Source organism: Balaenoptera ricei, chromosome 1 (assembly GCF_028023285.1).
Source record: "Balaenoptera ricei isolate mBalRic1 chromosome 1, mBalRic1.hap2, whole genome shotgun sequence".
Lineage (NCBI taxonomy): Eukaryota > Metazoa > Chordata > Mammalia > Artiodactyla > Balaenopteridae > Balaenoptera > Balaenoptera ricei.
This window is the reverse complement of record NC_082639.1, coordinates 108304848-108328175: the sequence shown is the minus strand read 5'-3', so window position 1 is coordinate 108328175 and position 23328 is coordinate 108304848. Positions and strand designations below refer to the sequence as shown.

Genomic DNA, 23328 nt, shown 5'->3' with positions numbered 1-23328 from the left:
AAACACATAGAAACTACTTAGATATCTATTAGCAGGTGAAAAGAAAGTGGTAGGATCCTTTTGGTATAAGTAAAAAAGGATATGTGTGTATGTATTGGTGTGTCTGCACTGGTAAAGAGGTACAACATTTTTCTGGAATTTCACATATTAAAGCTAATAATAGTGGCTACTCATCAGGAGAGGAATTTGGTTAGTCCAGAAGGAGGCTTTTACTTTTTCCTTACGTCTTTCAGTATCATTTGAATTTTTGATCAATGTGCACTTAAAAACACTGTCAGCAGAAGTAAGTTATTTGGGCAGTGTGGGATTATTGGCCATAAAAAAAGCCCGAGTGATGTGATAATATTTCTGGTGAAAATAATGTATTTCAGATACCTATCCTAGTGCCTGGCACACAGCAGATCCTTAACTTGTTTTAGTTAATTGTGAAAAACAGTTTTAAAAATCTTTAATAATATAACCTAAACAGTAGTAACAACAACAACACACTCCAAAAGTCCTTGGGATTTATGAGCTGACCTACAGTTCTGGGGCTGGGACTCCACTAGTCCCAATCCTGTGAAAAAAACAATCACTTTAAATTGTGAACATCCACTTTAAAGAAGGTATTCTCTGAAGTGATTTTCCTGACTGGTCAACTTCACTGATGAGGCTTCGGCTACAGATTTGGTCCTCAGCCAGGCTAGGAGACTGGGTCACGGAGCGAAACAAAACCAGGTGGAGAAGACAATGTGTAGAACGTGCCTGGGAGACTTGGTGTGGGTTACTGAGCAAGTCAGGAGCAGTATTTTAGGAGGATTATTCTGACCTTTAAATCTTTATCCTGACTGAGACTTGCAGGATAAATTGATGCTCCTGAATTTTACTCAAAAGTTTTTTCTAAAATTTGCAAATCACAAACAATCTGAGGATCTCTTACTATATTTGCTGTATGCATTTAATAGAACCATTTCCCCTGTTCTTATTTATTATTCCTTTTTATGTTCAATTATTTGCTCCCTTTCAGACAATCATTCTAATTTCGCTTCTTTGTGTTCCTGCAAAAAGTGTATTGCTTTCTATGCATTAAAAATAATTATCCTCGCATACTATATATTCCACTTATGTGGCATTCTTGAAATAGCAAAGCTACTGAAATAGCAAAGCTACTGAGATGAACAGATTAGTGGTTTCCAGGGTGTGGGGGTGAGGTAGGAGGTGGTTGGGAGTAAATTGTGGAGTTCTTTTGAGGTGATTGAACAGGTCTGTATCTTGATTGTGGTGGTGGTTAGAAGAATTTATACATGGAATAAAATTGCACAGGATTACATACACACACACACATATGAATGCAGTTTAAAGAAACTGTGAAAAGTAATTCAGGTCTGTAGACTAGTTAATGGTAATGTACTAATGTCATTATCCTGGTTTTGATATTGTACTACAACTCTAAATCATGTCACCATTGGGGGAAGCTGAGTGAAGGGTACATGGGATTCTACTATTTTTGCAACTTCCTGTGGATCTATTATTATTTCAAAACAAACATTTTAAAAAGCTGCAGAACATACTTTACTACTAACTAAATAGATGCAAAGTTAAACTAGAATGGCATATGCTTTTTCCGTTCCTATTGCTTATATACTCTTCTTTGGTACCAGACAATGTTTTAAACACTTTACATGTATTAAGTCATTTTATCCTCACAATAACCCCATAGGTAGGTAGTATTATTATTTCCATTCTACAGATGTAGAGATGGAACCACAGAGAGGTTAAGTAATGTGCCTATAGTCACACAGTAATATCAGCAAGAATCATATCCTATCAGCCAAGTGACCAAGCCAAGATAAAAATTCAGTCTCCTTTTAGTCACTATACTACACCACTAATGTCAAAGAAGCAAGATGTTGATGCAGCATTTACAGCAGTTAACAATATTAGAAATAATCAGCAATTTAGGAATGCTGAAATAAGTTATATCAACTCTAAGGGAAAAAAAAAAGTTAGCAGTTAGACTTAGTCTAACAAGCCCAGTTTATTGACTTGTTTTCAAGGAGGGAGAGCACACACCAAAAACTGTGAGGTGTCTCACCAACAAAAGAAAAACATAGAGTTATTGTAAGCTGTGGGGAAGGATAAACTATAGAGTTTTGATGGGCTTAAAGCAAAGCAGGGCTGTGTGAAAGGATGGACATCAGAACTAGGCTTTCAGGTGCATTCAGGGTCCTGTTTCCTTGGAAACTACAAAGTTTAGATAAAGGTGGAATGTTGTGTTTAGAAATCTCTTGTTTGAAGTTTTGTACCTGGGTTGAAAACCAAGGCTGCATCTCTGTGTCAGAGTGACTTAGGTCCTCTGGGCAGGAGGGGGATATTTCATTCTTACTGATATGATTTCACACAGCAAAAGTTCTGATAATCTATGATTTTTAAGAGAACAAAGTTTCTCAGTGAATAAGAAAGCAGTGGTCCCTCAAAGAAGGGGATTCTGACTCTTTATAGCTACAGCATGTCCTTGGGACTTGTGTTTCCTGCTAATTCTTTCACTAATTCTTTGACGTTCATTGCAGCCTGATGAATGGCAGAACAGATTTTTTACTTTCTCAGTCCTAGCAAATGTCTACTTTCTCAGAATGCATGTAAGTGGTATTGTGTTTTATATTTTATTCTATTTTTTACTTTCCCCCTTTCTAACGTATATGTTAAAAATTGGCCTTTCCCTCTCAACTCCCACAAAAAACCTGCATCTCTCTTTTGCTATCCATGTTGTGATGTGAACATGCACTCTGTTGACTGAAGTGCTGCATTGAACTTCAGGATGTGCAAACACCACATTTTACCCCCCACTCTCCCGCTGACAGACATCCACGTTTGCTCCAGTTCCCCATCATCACAAACATGCTGTTATAAATAAACATCATTGTGCATTTCCCTTATGGACCTATGTAATAATATCTTTTGGATAAGAACTCTCATTACTAGGGTCTATTTATTCTTTATTGAACGAAGTAGAACCAGGCTCCCCTCCAGAATGGAAGGCTCAGACTTCCAACACCAAGGCATCAGGACTCCCATGAGACCACTTCCAGGTCAACGCTTGGGTCATCCAACTTTCTAAGTTTGGCCAGACTATCTGGTGTAGAGTGATATCTCATCTTTGCTTTCATTTTCATTTCTTTGATTATTAGTGAGTTCAAGCATCTCTACATGAGTTTGATAGCTTCTGTGTTTGCTTTTCTGTATGCTGCTTACTTACAGACTTTTCCCAACATTGTTTATGGAGTAAAACCTAGCCACTCCATAGTTTGGCATTTGAGACCCCTAAAACTGGTCCCTGATGTCCCCAGTATGAAAAGCTCATTTCTCATTACTGCCCTTTGTCCATGCTACCTGTGGTCCAACAACAATTCTTCTTTGTTTTCACTCTCCCTTCTGCCTGGGTTACACCACCTTCCTTAGCCCCCAATCTAAACATATCTCAAATCCTAAATATTCCTGAGAACCCACCTCAAATATTACCTCCTACAGGAAGGGTTCCCTTGTTTGTTCAGCTGGAATTGACCTTTCCCTCTCAGCTCCCACAGAGCTCAACCTGCACTCTCTTTATCATCCACCACAATAGGCCTTCCACTTTTGCTATTCATGTGGGTATCACCTCCCCATAAAGACAGGCATCAGGTTATGTGTGCAAGAACAGAAAGATTCAGAAGGCATGTTCAGAGAAATATTGACTTTAAAGAATAAGTAAGATGATTTTTACTTTATTCTTTGTAGTTTCCTCTAGCCAGTGTTTTTCTAACTATAGGTTGTAACTCATTAGTGGGTTATGAAATCGATTTACTTGATAGAGAGCACATTTTTCTCCCTTTTTTTAAGAAGAAGAGAAGAGAAAATATCAGAGTATATCACAAATAGTAAGTATTATTTTGTGAAACCTGTTGCAATTTATATTCTTTTGTGAATGTGACTAGGAGGCCATGTAAAATGTGTTTCTTACTGGGGGTTGAGGTCAGGAGAGGTCTGTTCTACTGTACTGAAAGGGTCATAGGACATGCCATCCCAGAATATGCCACTTTGGCATATTGATGATTTTGAGCTGTAGGCACTTGAAAAACAGGAAATGCAGGGACAGACTTTCTTTGAACTCCCCTTATCTGCTTAAGGACAGATTCTCCAAAGGAACTCAATTGTCATAAATGCCCTCCCTGGAGAGTTTCACTGACCAGGGAACATTGACTCTTCACAGGATAGGAGACCAGAAGTCGAGATCACACTCAGACAAACTTTGTCACAAACTATCATACCTCCCATCTATTCTTCTAGGGCCTATTCATTTCTCCTCAAAGTCATTTATTCTCCCCTAAGAGGCTTGTATCCCCTGTCCTCTTTCCCTATTAAGAAAGATATTTAAGTCTGAATTCTAAGCCACCTCGGTGTGTTACTCATTTTTTTCCTGAGTATCTACCATGTATACATGAGGTATACATGTTAGTAAACTTCTGTTTGCTTTTTTCTTGTTAATTTCTCTTTTTATTATGGGGGTCTCATCTAAAAATTCAAAAGGTCAGAGGGAAAATTAGTTTTCCTCCCCTACAGTACATGTATTGATGTTATTTGTATCTATTGTGTATATCACTTTTCCTTGAAACACTGACTCTAATACCAAAAAAAAAAGTAAAACACAAAACTTTTTTTTCCCCCTGGCTTTAATGGAAGCAAACTTATGCATAATATTTTCAAAACCTGCTTCTTTGCTTAGTTCATTTTCTTTCTTCCTTTTTTTTTTGAATTCTCCTAATTCATCACACCCCCACCACCACCACCACTTCCCCCCCTTGGTGTCCATACGTTTGTTCTCTACATCTCTGTCTCTATTTCTGCCCTGCAAACTGGTTCATCTGTACCATTTTTCTAGGTTCCACATATATGTGTTAATATACGATATTTGTTTTTCTCTTTCTGATTTACTTCACTCTGTATGACAGTCTCTAGGTCCATCCACCTCACTACAAATAACTCAATTTCGTTCCTTTTTATGGTTGAGTAATATTCCATTGTATATATGTGCCACATCTTCTTCATCCATTCATCTGTTGATGGACACTTAGGTTGCTTCCATGTCCTGGCTATTGTAAATAGAGCTGCAATGAACATTGGGGTGCATGTGTCTTTTTGAATTATGGTTTTCTCTGGGTATATGACCAGTAGTGGGATTGCTGGGTCATATGGTAATTCTATTTTTAGTTTTTTAAGGAACCTCCATACTGTTCTCCATAGTGGCTGTATCAATTTACATTTCCACCAACAGTGCAAGAGGGTTCCTTTTTCTCCACAGCCTCTCCAGCATTTGTTGTTTGTAGATTTTCTGATGCTGCCCATTCTAACTGGTGTGAGGTGATACCTCATTGTAGTTTTGATTTGCATTTCTCTAATTATTAGTGCTGTTGAGCAGCTTTTCATGTGCTTCTTGACCATCTGTATGTCTTCTTTGGAGAAATGTCTATTTAGGTCTTCTGCCCATTTTGGGATTGGGTTTTTTTTTTTTTAATATTGAGCTGCATGAGCTGTTTATATATTTTGGAGATTAATCCTTTGTCCGTTGATTCGTTTGCAAATATTTTCTCCCATTCTGAGGGTTGTCTTTTCATTTTGTTTGTAGTTTCCTTTGCTTTGCAAAAGCTTTGAAGTTTCATTAGGTCCCATTTGTTTATTTTTGTTTTTATTTCCATTACTCTAGGAGGTGGTTCAAAAAAGATCTTGCTGTGATTTATGTCAAAGAGTGTTCTTCCTATGTTTTCCTCTAAGAGTTTTATACTGTCCAGTCTTACATTTAGGTCTCTAATCTATTTTGAGTTTATTTTTGTGTATGGTGTTAGGGAGTGTTCTAATTTCATTCTTTTACATGTAGCTGTCCAGTTTTCCTAGCACCACTTATTGAAGAGACTGTCTTTTCTCCATTGTATATTGTTGCCTCCTTTGTCATAGATTAGTTGACCATAGGTGCGTGGGTTTATCTCTGTGCTTTCTATCCTGTTCCATTGAACTATATTTCTTTTTTTGTTCTAGTACTGTATTGTCTTGATTACTGTAGCTTTGTAGTATAGTCTGAAGTCAGGGAGTCTGATTCCTCCAGCTCCGTTTTTTTCCCTCAAGACTGCTTTGGCTATTTGGGGTCTTTTGTGTCTCCATACAAATTTTAAGATTTTAAAACACAAAACTTAGGCTCAAATTCCATCCTGGCTACTTTTTAGCTGGGTGACCCACGTATCCAGGTGCCTCATCTTCACCAGAAATTTTCTTAACTGTAAGACAGGGAAACAAACCTCTTCTTCCTTGCCTGGGTTCTTGTGGAATCAAATGAGAGGACATAAGTGAATGGCTTTTGTGATTCATAAGGCACTCAGGAACCCAAGTATTCTTAATGTCTGGGCCACAGTCTAGCAGAATCTCAAGATGCTAATCATCTAGAGATTAAATAATGTACCAATTTTTTCCTATGTATTAGTCTTTCTTTCTACAACATGATTGTAATGTTCCCAAAGGAAAGATTTAGGACTTGCATCAATTAGTGTTTATCATAATGTTAATTAAATTGACTAATAATTATTAATTTATTGCCATGTTGAAACTCTGCTCTAAGTATTTTGCATTACTTGTATTTATCTCATTTTATCCCTATGGTAATCCTATGAGGTGTCTACATTTATTGTCACTATTTTACAGATATTGAAACTGAGACATTGAACTCCTATTCTAGCTCCATATCATTTCTCTTCCAGCTTTTCCCAGACAAATGAATCCGGGAACATTCTACTATTGCCCAGACAGTTCAGGCTGTCTCATGATTACCAGAGGCATCTAACCAAGGGCCAAAGACATTTCCTTGCACTGCCCCTGAAGCCTGGACTTCCCCAAGTGGAGATACAGCCTCTCCTCTAGCCTCCCACTCATGGGCACAGAGAGCATTAGTAAAAATGCAAAGCTGTTGCTCTTAGTTTTAATACTCAGGTGCAAGTGACTGACAGATGGCCTTTTGGAGGTGGAGAGTTCATGGGCACCTAGACAGAGGGAAACCAGGGGAAGTCTGGGCCTGCTTCCAGAGGGCCCTAGGGGCTCAGGGCTCAGCATCCGTGGTTGGTTGAATAGTGTCCTCCCCCAAAATTCATGTCTACCCGGAAGCTCAGAATGTGATTTTATTTGGAAATACGGTCTTTGCAGATGTAACTAAGGGTCTTGAGATGAAATCATCCTGGATTGAGGGTGGGATAAGTGAAAGGAGAGGGAGAGTTGGACACAGAGATTCAGGGAAGAAGGTCATGCGAAGACAAAGGCAGAAATTGGAGTGATGCTGCCAGAAGCCAAGGAACGCCAGGAGACACGGGAAGCTTAAAGAGGCAAGGAAGGATTCTCCCCTAGAAGCTCTGGAGAGAGCATGGCCCTGCTGATACTTTGATTTCAGACTACTGATCTCCAGAACTGTGAGAGAACAAATTTCTGTTGTTTTAAGCTAGCAAGTTTGTGGTAATTTGCTATAGCAGCCCTAAGGAAACGAACACAGCATCCTTGCAGCAGTTTGGGTGTGAGCTGTCCTGAAGAGCAAGAAGAGTTTGCCACTGCTGCAGACCACAGCGGAGTCAATCTGGGTTCTTCCTGCCCTGGTATGGCCTCAGGGAGCCCTACAGATGTCCATGGCTGGGAGAGGTCAACCAGTGTCTAGAGGCCCTCAGTGCCACTTGCGAAGATGGAGATGCCCTGAGGAACTCTGGGTTGAGCAGGTCAAGAGGCTCATGAAGGGGCCAGTCTGATAGCTGTGGAGTACCAAGTCTCCCATTCTTGAGGCCTTTTCTTCTCCACTGCCATCTCCCTTCCCTCCCTCCCACCTTCCCTCCAAGTACACTGTATACTCTGCTTCTTATCACACTCAAATCTCCCTTCCCACAAATAAAAAGAACCTAGTGTCTTTCATGAATACAGGATGGTGTATTAGTTTCCCATTCCTGCTTTAACAAATTACCACAGATTTAGTGGCTTAAAACAACACAAATTTATTCTCTTGTAGTTCTGGAGGTCAGAAGCCAAAAATGAATCTTAAGGGGCTAAAATCAAGTGCCAGAAAGACTGATTCCTTCTGGAGGCTCTGTGGGGAGAATCCACTCCTTGTCTCTTCTAGCTTCTAGAGGTTGCTGGCATTTCTTGGCTCCTGGCCTCATCACCCCATCCCTGCTTCTGTCATTACATCACCTTCTCCCCACTGAGCCTTGTGCCTCCCTCTAATAAGGTCTGTTGTGATTACATTTAGGGCCCACCCAGATAATCCAGGATAATCTCCCTGCCTCAAGGTCCTTAATTTAATCCCATTGGCAAAGTCCCTTTTGCCATATAAGGTAACATATTCAGAGATTCCAGGGATTAGGATGCAGGCATGCTAATGGGGGGCTGTTATTCAGTGTACCACAAATATGAACCCCTCTCTAAAGCACCTCCCTTCAAGCACTGATCCTATTAAGCAGGTCACTAGTGGTGAACTCTGCCCTCAGCAAAGGTCACCAGAAGCAGGCTAATGGTTGGCTTTAGCCATCTGTGGGCAAGGGTTACAGCCCAGGGAAGCTACCTTCTGCCCTCTTTTGGAGCCAACCTGCAGGAAATTCCTTCCAGACCTGCTGTTGGCCTGCAAATTCCTGAGAGTTCCCTGAGAGCTGGGAGGGGCCTGGATACTGGGTCCTTTTGAGTGAGGATTCAGAAGCCAGGGTTTCTGGGTAAGCAGGAGGAAGAGAGTCCACTGAAGCAATGAGGCCCTCAACCCTGTGTTCAGTCAGGCACCTCCTGTCATTTCCCCTCCCAGCTTCCAGTATGTGCCCTTTACTTGGTGTTTTCTGCTTAATATGAACTTTGGAGTCCCAGCACTTTGGTCAGAATCCCTGGCCCTGGCACTCACTAGCTGTGAGAGCTTGGGCAAAATACTCAAAGCTTCCCAGTCTAAAATGAGGATGATAAAACATCTACTTGCCTTGCAGGGTTGTCATGGTGATTAAAAGAGATACAAAATATAAAGCATAGTCAGAAGTGACTGAGCTTAATGCATAAGTGGTTGTTATTTCTGAACTTCAGTGTACAATATGTCCCTATGATGACCACAGTTGCCCCTTGGGATACTTTCTCCTGGTGGTCCTTTTCTCTTTCCAGCTCTCCTTCTGCCTCTTGGTGTTCTCTTCATCTACCAGCCCCACCACTGGTCCTGATTGCCCAGGATGCCTGCCTCAGTCCTCTTCTCTTCTCCTTGACCCCTGGGTAGATCTCATCTCATTCCTTGCCTTCTGTTACCCTTATCTATCTGCTTCCCCCAAAGTAGCTCCAGCTGACCCCCTTTGCTGTTTAAATTAATATTCCTAACTCTTAGTGAATGTGTCCTAGATGGATAACAGGAATCTCAACTTCAATGTTGGAAGGGCCTTTATGCAGCTTCTTGGTTCCAAAAGCAATTTCTTCTCTCTACATTCTCCACCTTAGTGAAAAACTACCATTATCTCCTAGCTTCTCAAGCCAAGGAGAGGCTCCTTCCTCTCTTGCATTCTCCAAATACCTAAATCACCAAATCTTATCAAATTTACTTTCTACAATTCCCTCAAGTCCATCACTGTATCTCTGTCCACTCCTAGCCACTGCCTTAACTGAGGTCACCAACAGCTCTGATTAAAGGACACAAAGTCCAATAAACAATCCAGTTCCATGACCAACTTTTTCTGGAAACAGGCTGGACATGATGAAACTTTTAAAAAGAACATGAATTTCTTTTTGCTTGATTTTCTTTTTTGTAATCTGAAAGCAGAAAATTACTTAAGTACCTAAAATAATTAAATTTTGATACTGACATTAAAAAAATTGGGTACTACTTCACCCTAGGTTTTCAAACCAATGAAGACATTCCAGAAGTTTTCTATTAGGCCTAGGAAGTTTGACCTTCACAGAACAGTGGCAGGAATATCATCTTTGTCCTATTACCCCAAAGGTGTCAAAGCTAAAATGCCTGTGGCAGTTTGGGAAGCCCTGAAGGCACTGGAGAACTCCTCACTCCTCCCAGAACAGGCTCACAGTGAGAACCAGATTCTGTTGTCTTGGCCTTGTGGGGCAAATCCCCCAAACATCTGCTGATGGGTGAGGCAGCAGTGTCTTGCTAAGGCCTGACTCTCCACTGGGTGAGAGGGATTGGGTCAGACAGGCCCACTTCCTCAGAAAGTGAGTGTGTACACACCTGTTTCCACTGCCTGTTGTTTCTTGGCCCCATGTGAGGGCAGGGGGCTGTCAGCTGAGTAGAGATCACCTCCATGGTTGAGGCCCAGAGCCCAGCTGTGTAGCAGCCCTGGAAGAGGGATCAATGATGCAGACAAGGCCCTGCCCTTAAGGGGCTCACCTTTGACAGGAAACCAGGAAAGACCAACCAGGGATGGCCTCCCCTGTTCCACCAGCAAAAGACCAGTGCTCCTCCCTCTCTGCTTTCTTTCATCATTATCCTTCCACACCCTGCAAGCACTGAGTTTGGTGAGTGAGCAATCCACTGCTGTGGCAGGAGGACAGAGGTGGGTAGAAAAATGAGGAGGGGGTGAAGGCAGGATATAGACATTCCTGCTAAGCTAGGAACGCCTGACCTGCCTTAGCCATGACAGATGCCCAGGCTGACTGCAAATTTCAGGGCCACAGGGAGATCTTAGATATCTGCTTTTAAATCTGATGTAGTATCCCTTCAGGGAGTATGATCCTGGGGAGGAAGAGCCCTGACATGGAAATCTATGTGCTCAGGGGTCTGCTGAGCCACTAATGGCTCAGACATGCTGGAAAGTCACTCACTGTCTGAGAACTTCAGGCTGCCTCTTTGAAAACAAACCTCAGTGGATGAGATGCTGGGTGCAAATGTGCCAACCCTGCACAGCCCTGAGTCACTGCTGCTTCTGCTTATATCTCACAGAGTATAGATCCTGAGGATCCCATCTTGCAGTGTTGGTCTGAGCAGGGAATGAGACCCTGGGTCTGTTTTAGTTTTCTAGGGCAGCCATAACAAAATACCACAGACTGCGTGGCTTAAACAACTAATTTTATTTTCTCACAGTTCAAGAGGCTAGAAGTCCAAGATCAAGATGTCGGCAGGTTGGATTTCTTCTGAGACCTGTCTCTTTGGCTTGCAGATGGCTGCCTTCTCATTGTGTCCTCACATGGATATCCCCCTGTGTTGTCTGTGTCCTGATTGCCTCTTCTTATAAGGACACGACTCATTTAGGGTCCATCTTAATGACCCCATTTTAAACTTAATTGCCTATTTAGAGGTCCTATCCCCAAATACAGTCACATTCTGAGGTACAAGGAATTAGGGCTTCAACATATGAATTGTTGGCGGGCACAATTCAGCCCATAACAGGGCCTATTCTGAAAATCTCTGTGAGCCTGGGGCTGCAAACTGGGGACCCACTGTCAGGAGAAGCTGCAGTCCACATTGCTCTTTTTTTCCCCACACTCCTTGCAAAGGGCAAAAAAGTTTTCAAAAGTATGTCTACTTTAGTTTCTATTCCCCTCAGTGAATTCTCACCCATCTCTGGTAATGCTTTTATCTATCAACTGTGCTGAGACAACAAAAACACAAACTCTGGCCTCTTCCAGGTGCAAACAAGCGATGATCAAGGTTAAAAAGAGATGTCATCTGAGACCCACATAGTAGCTCCTATCTGAGTCTTGTGTAGTGTGGGCTCTACAAGATACTGTCCCACTCCCCCAGTTGAACAGGTTCATTCCTAAAAGACAGTAAGAGACCTTAGACTTCTGCTCTCATCTGGTGCAGGAACTGCCCCTCTGAGACAACGTCAAATCTCTGCCCTTACAGATCCTGGGGCCAGCAAATGGGTGCAAGGGAGAGGAGCAGGGTCTTTTCTGCCTTCCATTGGTTCAGTGCCTCCCACAGCTTGAACTCTGAGCGCCTTGACCTGGATAACTTCTCATATAACCACACAGACCTCACGCCTATGCCTCTCGGGATGTCTTCCAGGAAGAATCAGTCTCCTGCCGTGGAGCCGAGAACAATACCGACAAGACAGAGTCCCCGGGGAGTGGCCTAGGTTATGGCGGCCCTTGAGCTCCCGGCCGTCCATCCTCTTCCCCACAGCTGCTCCTTTGGGCTCAGGCCGGTCAAACCCACCCGACTGTCTGAACTGAATGCCATGCCGCAGACACCAGATCCTTCCTTGTCCTCTGGTCTATTCCTGCACAGAGCTACCGGTACTTGTCTGAGTGGGGTTGGCATTTGAAAGAAAAGGAGCAAGGCTGAGGAAAGTGAGAATGTCAAGGGCTTAAAATAACAGGCGAAATCGTTCAGGCCCGCGCGGGAGTTTTGAGAAAGAGAGGGTGGAGTAAGGGGATGAATGGCCTCCGCTAAGTTCTTCGCTGAGGAGTGACGCCCGGGCATTACCGACTTCCAACACGCAGCCAGGTTGCAGGAATCCCTCATTTTCCCCAGCAGAAACGGGGCGGGACCGACCGAGGTGGCGATTTCCCTCCGGAGCTGGAGAGCCACGCGGGGCGGGGCCCTTTCCGGCGGGGGTGAGGAGGTCAGACATGCGCGCGGCTCTCAACTGCCTGAAGGCCAGCCCCCGCGCGCTCAAGCCCGCGAATCCTGAGCGTCCCCTAGTGACTCGGCCTGCTCTAACCTCCCCCCCCAACCCCCAGCCCCCCCCCGCTCCCGGGACAGATTACAGCTCTGGGCCACGGTCGACTAAGAAGACGCCCTATAAGAGCCCGACCCTACGGGAGGACCCGTGGCCGCCTCCAAGAAGCGAAACTGGGCCCCCTGGCAGCGCCCAAGAACGCAGCGACAACCTCGCCAGTCCAGAGAAGCCGACTGACCAAACTCACTCAAAGATCTTGACACCCCGGAAGGCGGCCAGCAAGCAGGGGACTAGGCCGGATACCTGGCCTTTCTTTAGCCTATCTGTTGGAGCTTAACGCTCTGCCCGCTCTAACGGCCTCTCCTCCCGGGGTATGCGAGGGCCCGCCGGGAGAGCACGGACAAGTGGCACAGCTTCTTCCAAGTGCAGTTGTGGGTGGCTCTGAAAAGAGCCTTTGGATATGATGGAACCTCGAGCCGAGCGCACACTGCTTAAGCCCGCTCCCCGCGGATGCGGCGGGCCAGCTGGATGTCTTTGGGCATGATGGTCACGCGCTTGGCGTGGATAGCGCACAGGTTCGTGTCTTCAAACAGCCCCACCAGGTAGGCCTCGCTCGCCTCCTGCAGCGCCATCACGGCCGAGCTCTGGAAGCGCAGGTCGGTCTTGAAGTCCTGCGCGATCTCGCGCACCAGCCGCTGGAAGGGCAGCTTGCGGATCAGCAGCTCGGTCGACTTCTGGTAGCGCCGGATCTCGCGCAGGGCCACGGTGCCCGGCCGGTAGCGGTGCGGCTTCTTGACGCCGCCGGTGGCCGGCGCGCTCTTGCGGGCCGCCTTGGTGGCCAGCTGCTTCCGCGGGGCCTTGCCACCGGTCGACTTGCGGGCAGTCTGCTTTGTACGGGCCATAGCGAAACGAGACACGAGCTCACCGGCGCAACGCTGCACAAGGAGAGGAACCGGGATCCAGCCCGCCGCAGCGGTCTTTATAGGCACAGTCTTTTCCCGATTGGGCGGGACAATAATTGAAAGTCCCGCGCTGGCTGTCCATTGGCTGTGACGTCATCGGCCCTAGCGCCACTGATTGGCTTGGGCAGTATCCCCCCCCCACCCCCGCCTCCCCGCCTCCCCGCCTCCCCGCCTCCCCGCCTCCTCGCCTCCCTGCCTCCCTTTCTACTGTCCAGTTTGCCAACCGTTTTCCCTGCCTTGTTTTTCCTTTCTTTCAGGGTGAGAGTCAGTTTTGAGCGCAACTGTGTCAGAATGTTCCTCCTCAGCCCTTCGCTCCCTTGGAACGCGCTACCCGCGAAACCCTCTTTCTACGCTTTCTAGCTCCCGAATTGAACCTCAACCTTCTGTTTGGCCCCGCCGCCCCCGGAACGCCTTGTTGCCTTTTCCGAGCTCCCTAGCTTAGTTGGCATGACGGATCGTTGTGTGGTTTTTGGTTTGGTTTTGTTTCCGCCTTTCCGTGCTTTTCGGATCGGAAAGTTATCTGCGCCCCCCTCCCGGCGCAAGACTCCGCCTCCGAAAGCCTAAGTGGGGACCTGTATCTCCGCCGCGAAGGCGCCTTTTTTTCCCCCTTTGCGACAGTCGACTCACTTAAGCCAAACTCCAGGTCCGCCACACTCCCGAAAACTGTCCGTTCCCCTAACCGACTGGGGTGAACCGGGCGTGTACGTGTGTGAGAGAGAGGGAACGTCCCCTTGGTACTAGACCTCAAGTATTGGGCAAAGGCCTGGGGAACAACTATAGAGTTGCTCACTAGGCATCCGACTCCGAGTTAAGGCATCGCGGGTCGCCTGACGGAGTACTTAGAACTGAGTCGACCCTGGCGCCTAAGAGGCTTGCTACCTTGACCTGAGCTAATTAATCTCCTGGATTTACAACCCGTCGCCCCCCCCCCCAAGCAAAAACACCGGTAAGGTACTCAAAGATTCCAGAGGATGGGCGAAAGGTACTCCCTCCCCCTCTGTACCCCTGGGCCGCACGTCTACTACTGAGAAGGGTGAAATTGAGCAAAGCATCAAGTGCTGGAACAACTCTTTTTATTTGAAAAAATGGGTGGCTCTGAAAAGAGCCTTTGATTTCAGAGGTGCCCCTTCGAGTAGGGGGATTGGGAGGGCTTCCGGAGACCGGCCTCACTTGCCCTTTGCCTTGTGGTGGCTCTCCGTCTTCTTGGGGAGCAACACAGCCTGGATGTTCGGCAAAACGCCGCCCTGGGCGATGGTGACTTTGCCCAACAGCTTGTTCAACTCCTCGTCGTTACGAATAGCCAGCTGCAGGTGACGAGGAATGATGCGCGTCTTTTTGTTGTCTCGGGCCGCGTTGCCCGCTAGCTCGAGGATTTCGGCGGTCAGATACTCAAGAACTGCCGCCATGTACACGGGCGCGCCAGCCCCCACCCGCTCGGCGTAGTTGCCTTTGCGCAGCAGGCGATGCACTCGCCCCACCGGAAACTGCAGACCTGCGCGGGACGACCGCGACTTCGCCTTGGCGCGGGTCTTACCTCCTTGTTTGCCACGACCAGACATGACACCCACAGGCACTGCAAACTGCTCCCGTTTGATGGCTAACAAAATCGTCCTCAACAGCGCCGCTTCACCCTTTTATAGGCAGAACGGCGATTGTCTACGGAGCAATTTGATTGGCTACAGCACAGCTTTGTCCTGATGACCAATAGGATAGCTCAACCAGGATCCACTCATTTACATAACCTCGTCCCCCTCGCAAGAGAGCCACTGAAAACTCGCGAATCGCAACGCGGCGTAATCCGAACCTTAATTTGCGTACAGCCTCTATAAGTACCGAGTCGCTTCCGGTAGCCTCGGTGCGGCTGTTGTGTTTGCGTTCGTGGTGGTCTCTGCAGCTCGTGCTTGCCGTTATGCCTGAACCGGCGAAATCCGCCCCGGCGTCCAAAAAGGGCTCGAAGAAAGCTGTCACCAAAGCCCAGAAGAAGGACGGCAGGAAGCGCAAGCGCAGCCGCAAGGAGAGCTATTCCATTTACGTGTACAAAGTGCTGAAGCAAGTGCACCCGGATACCGGCATCTCATCCAAGGCCATGGGCATCATGAACTCGTTCGTCAACGACATCTTCGAGCGCATCGCGGGCGAAGCGTCGCGCCTGGCGCATTACAACAAGCGCTCGACCATCACGTCGCGGGAGATCCAGACGGCCGTGCGCCTGCTGCTGCCCGGCGAGCTGGCCAAGCACGCCGTGTCCGAGGGCACCAAGGCGGTCACCAAGTACACCAGCTCCAAGTGAGTTCCTGCCGGGATGCGGCGCTCGCACGAGGCGCCGAGCCGCTTGACTTTCCAAAGGCTCTTTTCAGAGCCACCCACTCTCTCAGTGGAAGAAGCTGTCATGTTGTTTTACACAGGTTTTTTGTAGCTCTACTTTGCTTTTTTTCCTCACCTAGTTAACGTTAAGAGCGTTCACAGTCGTTAAGTACGAACACAGCCATTTCTTTCAGATAAGTGACGGAGTATTTTTACCTAGTTTGGGAGAATCTAATGGGGTATAGATGTGCGGTGTTTTGTCAGAACTCTTGAAACTGTCTGTTTTCAATGATGTTGCTTTTTATGAACTTTTGTATGCAAGATAAAGTTCGAATATCAAAGGTGCATCTGGTGTTCCCAAGTGGTAAACAGTCGTGGTACTTAATTTTTTGTATTGTGTGGTCGGTGTTGTTTACAAAAAAAGGATAACTCAACTTTCACTTGGTGCTAACAAATTCCTTGCGTTTGTGTTATCTTGCATTCACAAGCACCTGCGTACCCAGTTTATGTGTAGATTCCCCAATAGGGAAACTGGAGCTTGCTTTTGATACCTAGGAATTAACCATTCTTCTAGTGGTTTTTGTCTGCCTCATCTTAGGTCAAATCACATAAAACTTGACTAATACTCGGTGATAGTGTTCTCTCCAGAGAATTACCTCTTAGAAAAGCTTACCCAATTTAAAAGATATGTCCATACAATGGAAATAAGATGTGCATAATTTCCGAAGCAGGAAAATATTTGAAATGTTCAAGGAGCAGAAAGCCCCAATATAGCTGGGAATGCAAAGGAGACTGGCTTCAGAGGTTAGTGTCGGTGCTTTGGGAACCCTTGGATTGCTTTCTGTAGGGACATGGATAACAGGACCTCATTAACCTTAAAGTAGATCACTGGTTGCTATGGTGAATCATAGATCCTAGATTATCCATAGAATCAAGGGAACCAATTAGGAGGGCTATTACAGTGTTGCAGGCTAGAGCAGTGACTCTTACAGTGGCTTCTCTTGTTGCGGAGCACAGGTTCTAGGCACGTGGGCTTCAGTAGTTGTGGCACGCAGCCTCAGTTGTTGTGGCTCACAGGCTCTAGAGCGCAGGCCCAGTAGTTGTGGCACATGGGCTTAGTTGCTCTGCAGCATGTGGGATCTTCCTGGACCAGGGCTCAAACCCGCGTCCCCTGCATTGGCAGGCAGATTCTTAACCACTGTGCCACCAAGGAAGCCCCTAGAGCAGTGACTCTTAATTAAAGTCTCTTCTCCAGACCAGCAGTATTAGCATTACCTGAGAATTTATTAAAGGCAGAATCTTAAGACCCTAATAGTTTGTGTTAACGAGCCCTCTGGGTGATTCTGATGCATGCTAAAGTGTGAGAACCACTGGGTGGTCTAGACATGCTGGATTGGAGAACAGTGATAATAATGGAGATGGTGAGAAATGTTGTGATTACGATTATATTTTGGAGGTAGTACTGTGGATAGGAGCAAAACCCCTAGATTTTTAGCCTGAGCAACTGCGTAAACAGTGGTGCTGTTGATTAGGATTGAATACTGGGAGGAGGGATAGATTGGGGCATTGAAGGGAGATCCAGAATTCTGATTTAAGATTGAGAACCTTTAATATATGGAGTTGACATTCAACATTCAGCTCGATAAATGGAGTTGGCAGTGTGAGAGATGCATCTAGGGCTCAGTGAAGAGAACACGAACCTGCTTTTAAAAAAAGTGCACAACCTAAAAATTGAGAAGTATTGTTTTATTCGGTGGACTTAGCTGAGGAATTAAGCCTGGGATACAGCCTCTCAGATCCAAGGGACTGTTCCAAAGAGGTATGGGAGGAGCCAGGATATATAGGAGTTTCTGATGAAAAAAATAACCAAACATATAGTCGAACATCAAAAGATTACTGCTAATCACAAAAACAGACATCTCAAGTTAATGATTTTAGTGCTTTCCTAGGTATGGGAAGATACAAGAGTTTGGGCTTATTGAAACCATTTCTTTGATATGCACCTTAACTACGTAGGGCCATTATTTTGTTTTTCTGCATCCTGAATCTCCTCAGGGTGCACCGTCAGGGGTGGCTGCAGTGGCTGAGGGCTTTTTGGCCACAACATCTTTTGCTTACTGAAATGGCAGGCGACATTCTTTGTCCACACTCTAAACACAGCAGTGGGGATGAAGGCTATCACCTTATTCTTCTAGACTTTATTTTTCCTTATATGTTTCCTTAACGTATTCTTTGAGATTTGATTTCGTATGTGTTTATGTAGTATAACTTAGTAGTTGATAGCCCTATAATGTATGTTATTGACTATGTAGCATTTTTCTTATTCTGTTTTTCTAATTTTATGCTGATTTTCATTAAGGAACTCACCTTTCTCAATCCCTTATGTAGGTGGAGCTCAAACTTGACTGCCCATAGGTACCTGGAGAACTTTTAGAAATACTGATGTCTGGGTGCCATCCCCAGAAATTCTGATTTAAGTGATTTGGGACACAGTCATAACTTGGAATTTTTAAAAAGTTCCCCAGGTGACTCTAATGAGCAGTCAAGTTTGAGAACCATTGCCACATGTGTTTCCCAGAAAACAGATCTTATCTACAGTTCTTAGTGTTGGCATGATTGGTTTAAATGTAGTCCCAACCACTTCCCACACTGATTAGCTCAGGAATCTAGACCAATCTAATCAGCACAAACATTTCAGAAATTGAACTACTGGGAATGTAGATTGCTCTTATCTTTTGGTAAAGAATCTTCTTTGCTTTCAGGAGGCTGCAGCAGAATGTAGTGTTATGTGGGTGTGAAGGCAAGAATGATTGTAGACAACAGGAGGGCAACTGCTGAGAGGAAGAATTGGAAAGCTGAGCCCACTCATGGAGTTCAGCCAGCCTCAGAGCCCTACTTGGATCTTGAAATATTTGAGAAATAATAATTTCCCAGAATAAAAGGAAAGATGATAGACCTTTTTATCTTGGAAGGTCTCAAAGAGACCAAATAGGGTAGATAAGGAAAAATAGAGGTGCTCCAACTACACATTTGGACTAAATGTCCAAGTTTTAAAATCAATATTTGACCAGGGCCAAAGATTAATATTGCCATTAAAATGAAGGACAGTCTAGGATTTTTAAAAATCTGAAATTTTATTTAAAAATTAAATAATTCTATTATTAAAAATTTTAGTTTGCATTAGTTTCTTAGGGCTGCCATAACAAAGTCCCACAAACTGAGTGGCTTAAAACAATGGAAATTTATTCTGTCATCATTTCTGGAGGCTAGAAGTCTAGTCAATGTGTTGGCAGGCCCCTGTCCCTCTGAAGGCTCTTGGCCAGGATCCTTCCTTGTCTTTCAGCTTCTGGTAGCCCCAGGTATTATTTGGTTTACGACAAACCCTGACATTTGTCTCAATTTTCTTCCTGTGCATTTCTATATATATATTTTTTTTTATTATAAGGACACCTGTCATACTGGATTAGAACACACCCTAATGACCTTATTTTAACTTGATTACATCTACAAAGACCCTATTTTCAAATAAGGCCACATTCTAAGGCACTGGGGAGTTAGACTTCAACATATCTTTTGAGGGGACACAATTCAACCTATAACAGTAGTCAACAGCGGGGGGTAGGCTGAATAGGGCTCCTAAATATGCCCACATCTAAATCCCTAGAATCTGTGAATATTACCTTAAGTGTCAAAGGGGACTTTCCTGGTGTGATTTTGAGATAGGGAGATTATGCTGGATTATTTGGGTGGACCCAAATGTAATCACCAGTGTCCTCATGAGAGGCAAAAAAAAGCCAAAGGAGGAAGAAGGTGATGGAAGCAGAGAGATTTAAAGATGGTACGATGCTGGCTTTGAGAATGGAGGCAGGAACCATGAGCTAAGAAATGCCTCTCTAGAACCTGGAAAATGCATGGAAAAGGATTCTCCCCTAGAACCTTTGGAGAGAGCAGTTTTGAGACCCACCTGGTGAAACTGATTTTTGTGCTTCTGATCTCCAGAACTTTAAGAGAATAAATTTGTGTTTTAAGCCACCAAGTTTATAGTTATTTGTTACAGCAGCCGTAGGAAATGAATGCAACACCTTTATAGCAGGGGTCCCCAACCCCCGGGCAGCAGACCGGTGGGGGTCCACGGCTTGTTGGGAACCGGGCCGCACAGCAGGGGGTGAGCGGCGGGCGAGTGAGGGAAGCTTCAACTGCCGCTCCCCATTGCTCGCATTACCGCCCCCCACGCCTGTCTGTGTAAAATTGTCTTCCACAAAACCGGTCCCTGGTGCCAAAAAGGTTGGGGACCGCTGCTTTAAAGGATATTTTTTTGACAATTGGAGAAATTTGAATATGGATTGCATATTGGTTAATATTACTGAATCAATATTAAATTTTTGGGGGGTAATAATGGTACTGTAGTTATATAGGAGAATGTCCTTGATTTTAAGAGAGACATGTAAATAAAGTAGGGAAAAGAATGAAATTTTGCCATTTGCAGGAACATGGATGGACTTGGAGGGATTATGCTAAGTGAAATAAGTCAGAGAAAGATACTGTATAATATGACTTATATGTAGAATCTAAAAATTACAACAAACTAGTAAATATAAAAGAAGCAGACTCACAGATACAGAGAACAAACTAGTGGTTACCAGTGGGAGAGGGGCAATTTAGGGGTGGGGGAGTGGGAAGTACAAACTACTGGGTGTAAGATAGGCTCAAGGATGTATTGTACAACACGGTGAATATAGCCAATATTTTGTAATAACTGTAAATGGAAAGTAACCTTCAAAAATTATGTAAAAATTTTAAAAAATGTTAAGTAGGGAAAAATGTCAAGATGTTTACAACTGATTTTAAAATGGTTCAGAAAATGCAAATGCAGCAAATAGTAACAACTGGTGAAACTAGATGAAGATAATGCTGGTCATTGTACAGCTTCTTTCAACTTTTCTATAGGTTTGAATTTTACAAAACAAAAAATTGAGAAAATTTTAAAAACTTGTAATCAGACTTAATAAACTAGTACAGAAAACTTTCATAGACGTTAATTATTCCATTTTATTTTTACAGTATGTTATATGTTCATATGTTGAAATTCTATCAGTTAAGATTTTTTTACTCCATTATATTTAAAAGTCTTATGTATGTTTGAGAGTGATCATCTATATATTAACTAGAACTCTGAATGATATCCTTTGTTCATACTTTGCTACAATTATTAGAGGTAACTGATTTATGTGGTTGCACTAGCCAAGGGATGCCCAATTAACATTGATTTAGACATTCATTATTCTGCCTTCTAAGGTTGGAGGTTGAAACTGAAGTTGGATAGGGGATTTTAGTGAAACACTGAGACCACAGCTAGATATGGAAAAAACCATATCTAGAGATGTTATAGCGATTCTAAAAGCATCCAGAAAAAAAAGGATAGATCACCTACAAACGAGCAAGAATCGGGGTTTTAGAATCTACCCCTTTGTCCTTTCTCTTCCTTGAACTCCAGTTCTCATATTTCATATTCCCAACGTGGGAATTTGGTATTTCCTATTTGATATTTCCACCTGGATAGCTACCAGTAGTCTCAAAATTTTGTCCAAGACATTATTCTAGGCTTTCCCCCTCCAAACCTACTTGCCTCTCGTATCAGTAAGTTGCAGCTCTTTCCAAGTGCTCAGTCCAAGAACCTGCAATTAATACTTGATTCCGGGCTTCCCTGGTGGCGCAGTGGTTAAGAATCCACCTGCCAATGCAGGGCACACGGGTTCAAGCCCTGGTCTGGGAAGATCCCACATGCCGCGGAACAACTAAGCCCGTGCGCCACAACTACTGAGCCTGCACTCTAGAGCCCGCGAGCCACAACTGCTAAGGCCGCGTGCTACAACTACTGAAGCCCGTGCGCCTAGAGCCCGTGCTCCACAAGAGAAGCCACCGCAACGAGAAGCCTGCACACCGCAACAAAGAGTAGCTCCCGCTCGCCTCAACTAGAGAAAGCCCGCGCGCAGCAACAAAGACCCAATGCAGCCCAAAAATAAACAAATAATTTAAAAAAAAATCCTTGATTCCTCTTTTTCTGTCATAACCTATATACAGTTCATCAGTTTCATTTGAACTATATCTTGACTACTTTTCATCATCTCCACGGCTACCACCCATCTCTCTCCTGAGCTATTACTGTAGCCCTTTTGATATTCTCCCTGCCTCTACTCTTGCTCACCTATAGTCTATTTCTCAACATAACATCCTGGGTGAGCTTTAGCGTAAGTCGAATAATGTCATTACTCTGATCAAACTCTCCAAAGGCACTCTAACCTACTTAGAATTAAAGACAAAATCTTTGCAATGCCCTAGAGGCCACTCAATGGCATACATAATGACTCTCAACTACCTTTCTGATCACATCTCCCTGCAGATCTTTCCTTTGCCCACTGTGCTTTAGCCACAGTGGCCTTGCTTATTCCTTGAACTCCTCAAACTTGTGCCTGCCTCAGGGCCTTTGCACTTGCTGTTTTTTGTTCTTAGAATACTCTTCTCCAAGATATCCTATGGCTTACTTTCTTTCTTCATTCAGGCCTCTGTTCAAATATTAACCGAAAGGAATAGCAAAGTGAGACACGACGTGTGTCTAGACTAAAAATTGTCTAGATGAAATGTGGATGAAAAATGTCACCTGCCATATCAGTAATCAAAGGATGTTGTGGCCATCAAGCCATCAGCCGCTGCAGCCACCTCAACTGTACACCCTGAGGGGATTCAGGATGGAGAAAAACAGGATACTGGGCCTAGACAGTTAAGGTGCATATCAAATGAATGATTTCAATCAGCCCACTCTTTCACCTTCCCATAGAGAAGTGCTAAATTTATTAACTTGAGATAGTTTGGGGTTTTTTTTCATTAATTAGAATTCTTTTGATGTTCAACTACCTGGTTTGTTTTTGCAAAAGTGGTATATATTCTGGTTCCTCCCATACCGCCTTGGAACAGTCCCTCAGAGCTATCTGAAAGGCTGTCTCTTGGGCTTAGTCCTCAGCAAGTCGCCGAATAAAACTTGATTCTTAACGCAGATTGTGTTTTTTTTAGTCGACTTATAGATTTTCTATACGTGCTGGGGCCTGGTCAAGGTATTGCTTTTTTTTTTTAAACAGTAACATTACATTTAGTTTCCTGAGCTCAAGAAAAATGCATTTACAAAGTATTGACCCAATGTAATTGCTGCAGAGCAACCACTGCGTAACTTTTTACCCCATCCTCCTGAGTAGATTTACAGTGATCATCACCCATCGCTACCGTTTCACTGGAAAAGGCAAGTTACTTGCATGAGAATGAACAATTACTCTAGCTAGTTCTTAACCGATCGACACAATCTGGTCCTACCTTGGGATTTTTCCTTTATCCTAAGGAAGAGAGCAAATTTACACTACGAAAGGAGTAAGTGATACGGAAAAGAACCA

The 23328-nt window shown here is 44.4% G+C and overlaps 2 protein-coding genes and 1 pseudogene across 2 annotated transcripts; 1 reads left to right on the top strand and 2 right to left on the bottom strand.

Moving 5' to 3' along the window:
• Positions 1-13114: 13114 nt before the first annotated feature.
• On the bottom strand, positions 13115-13667 carry LOC132370068 (histone H3-like; annotated as a pseudogene).
• A 974-nt stretch (positions 13668-14641) lies between these two features.
• LOC132370029 (histone H2A type 2-A) lies at positions 14642-15213 on the bottom strand. The gene has a single exon (XM_059929755.1). The coding sequence runs from the start codon at positions 15142-15144 to the stop codon at positions 14752-14754; it is 393 nt and encodes a 130-aa protein (XP_059785738.1). The 5' UTR covers positions 15145-15213; the 3' UTR covers positions 14642-14751.
• Positions 15214-15436: 223 nt separating this feature from the next.
• LOC132370048 (histone H2B type 2-E-like) lies at positions 15437-20916 on the top strand. Its single transcript, XM_059929779.1, has one exon. The coding sequence runs from the start codon at positions 15495-15497 to the stop codon at positions 15873-15875; it is 381 nt and encodes a 126-aa protein (XP_059785762.1). The 5' UTR covers positions 15437-15494; the 3' UTR covers positions 15876-20916.
• Positions 20917-23328: the final 2412 nt, after the last annotated feature.

Excerpts from the sequence above, each read along its gene's own strand:
- LOC132370048 (XM_059929779.1), top strand. The coding sequence starts at position 15,495 with ATGCCTGAACCGGCGAAATCCGCCCCGGCGTCCAAAAAGGGCTCGAAG.
- LOC132370029 (XM_059929755.1), bottom strand. The coding sequence starts at position 15,144 with ATGTCTGGTCGTGGCAAACAAGGAGGTAAGACCCGCGCCAAGGCGAAG.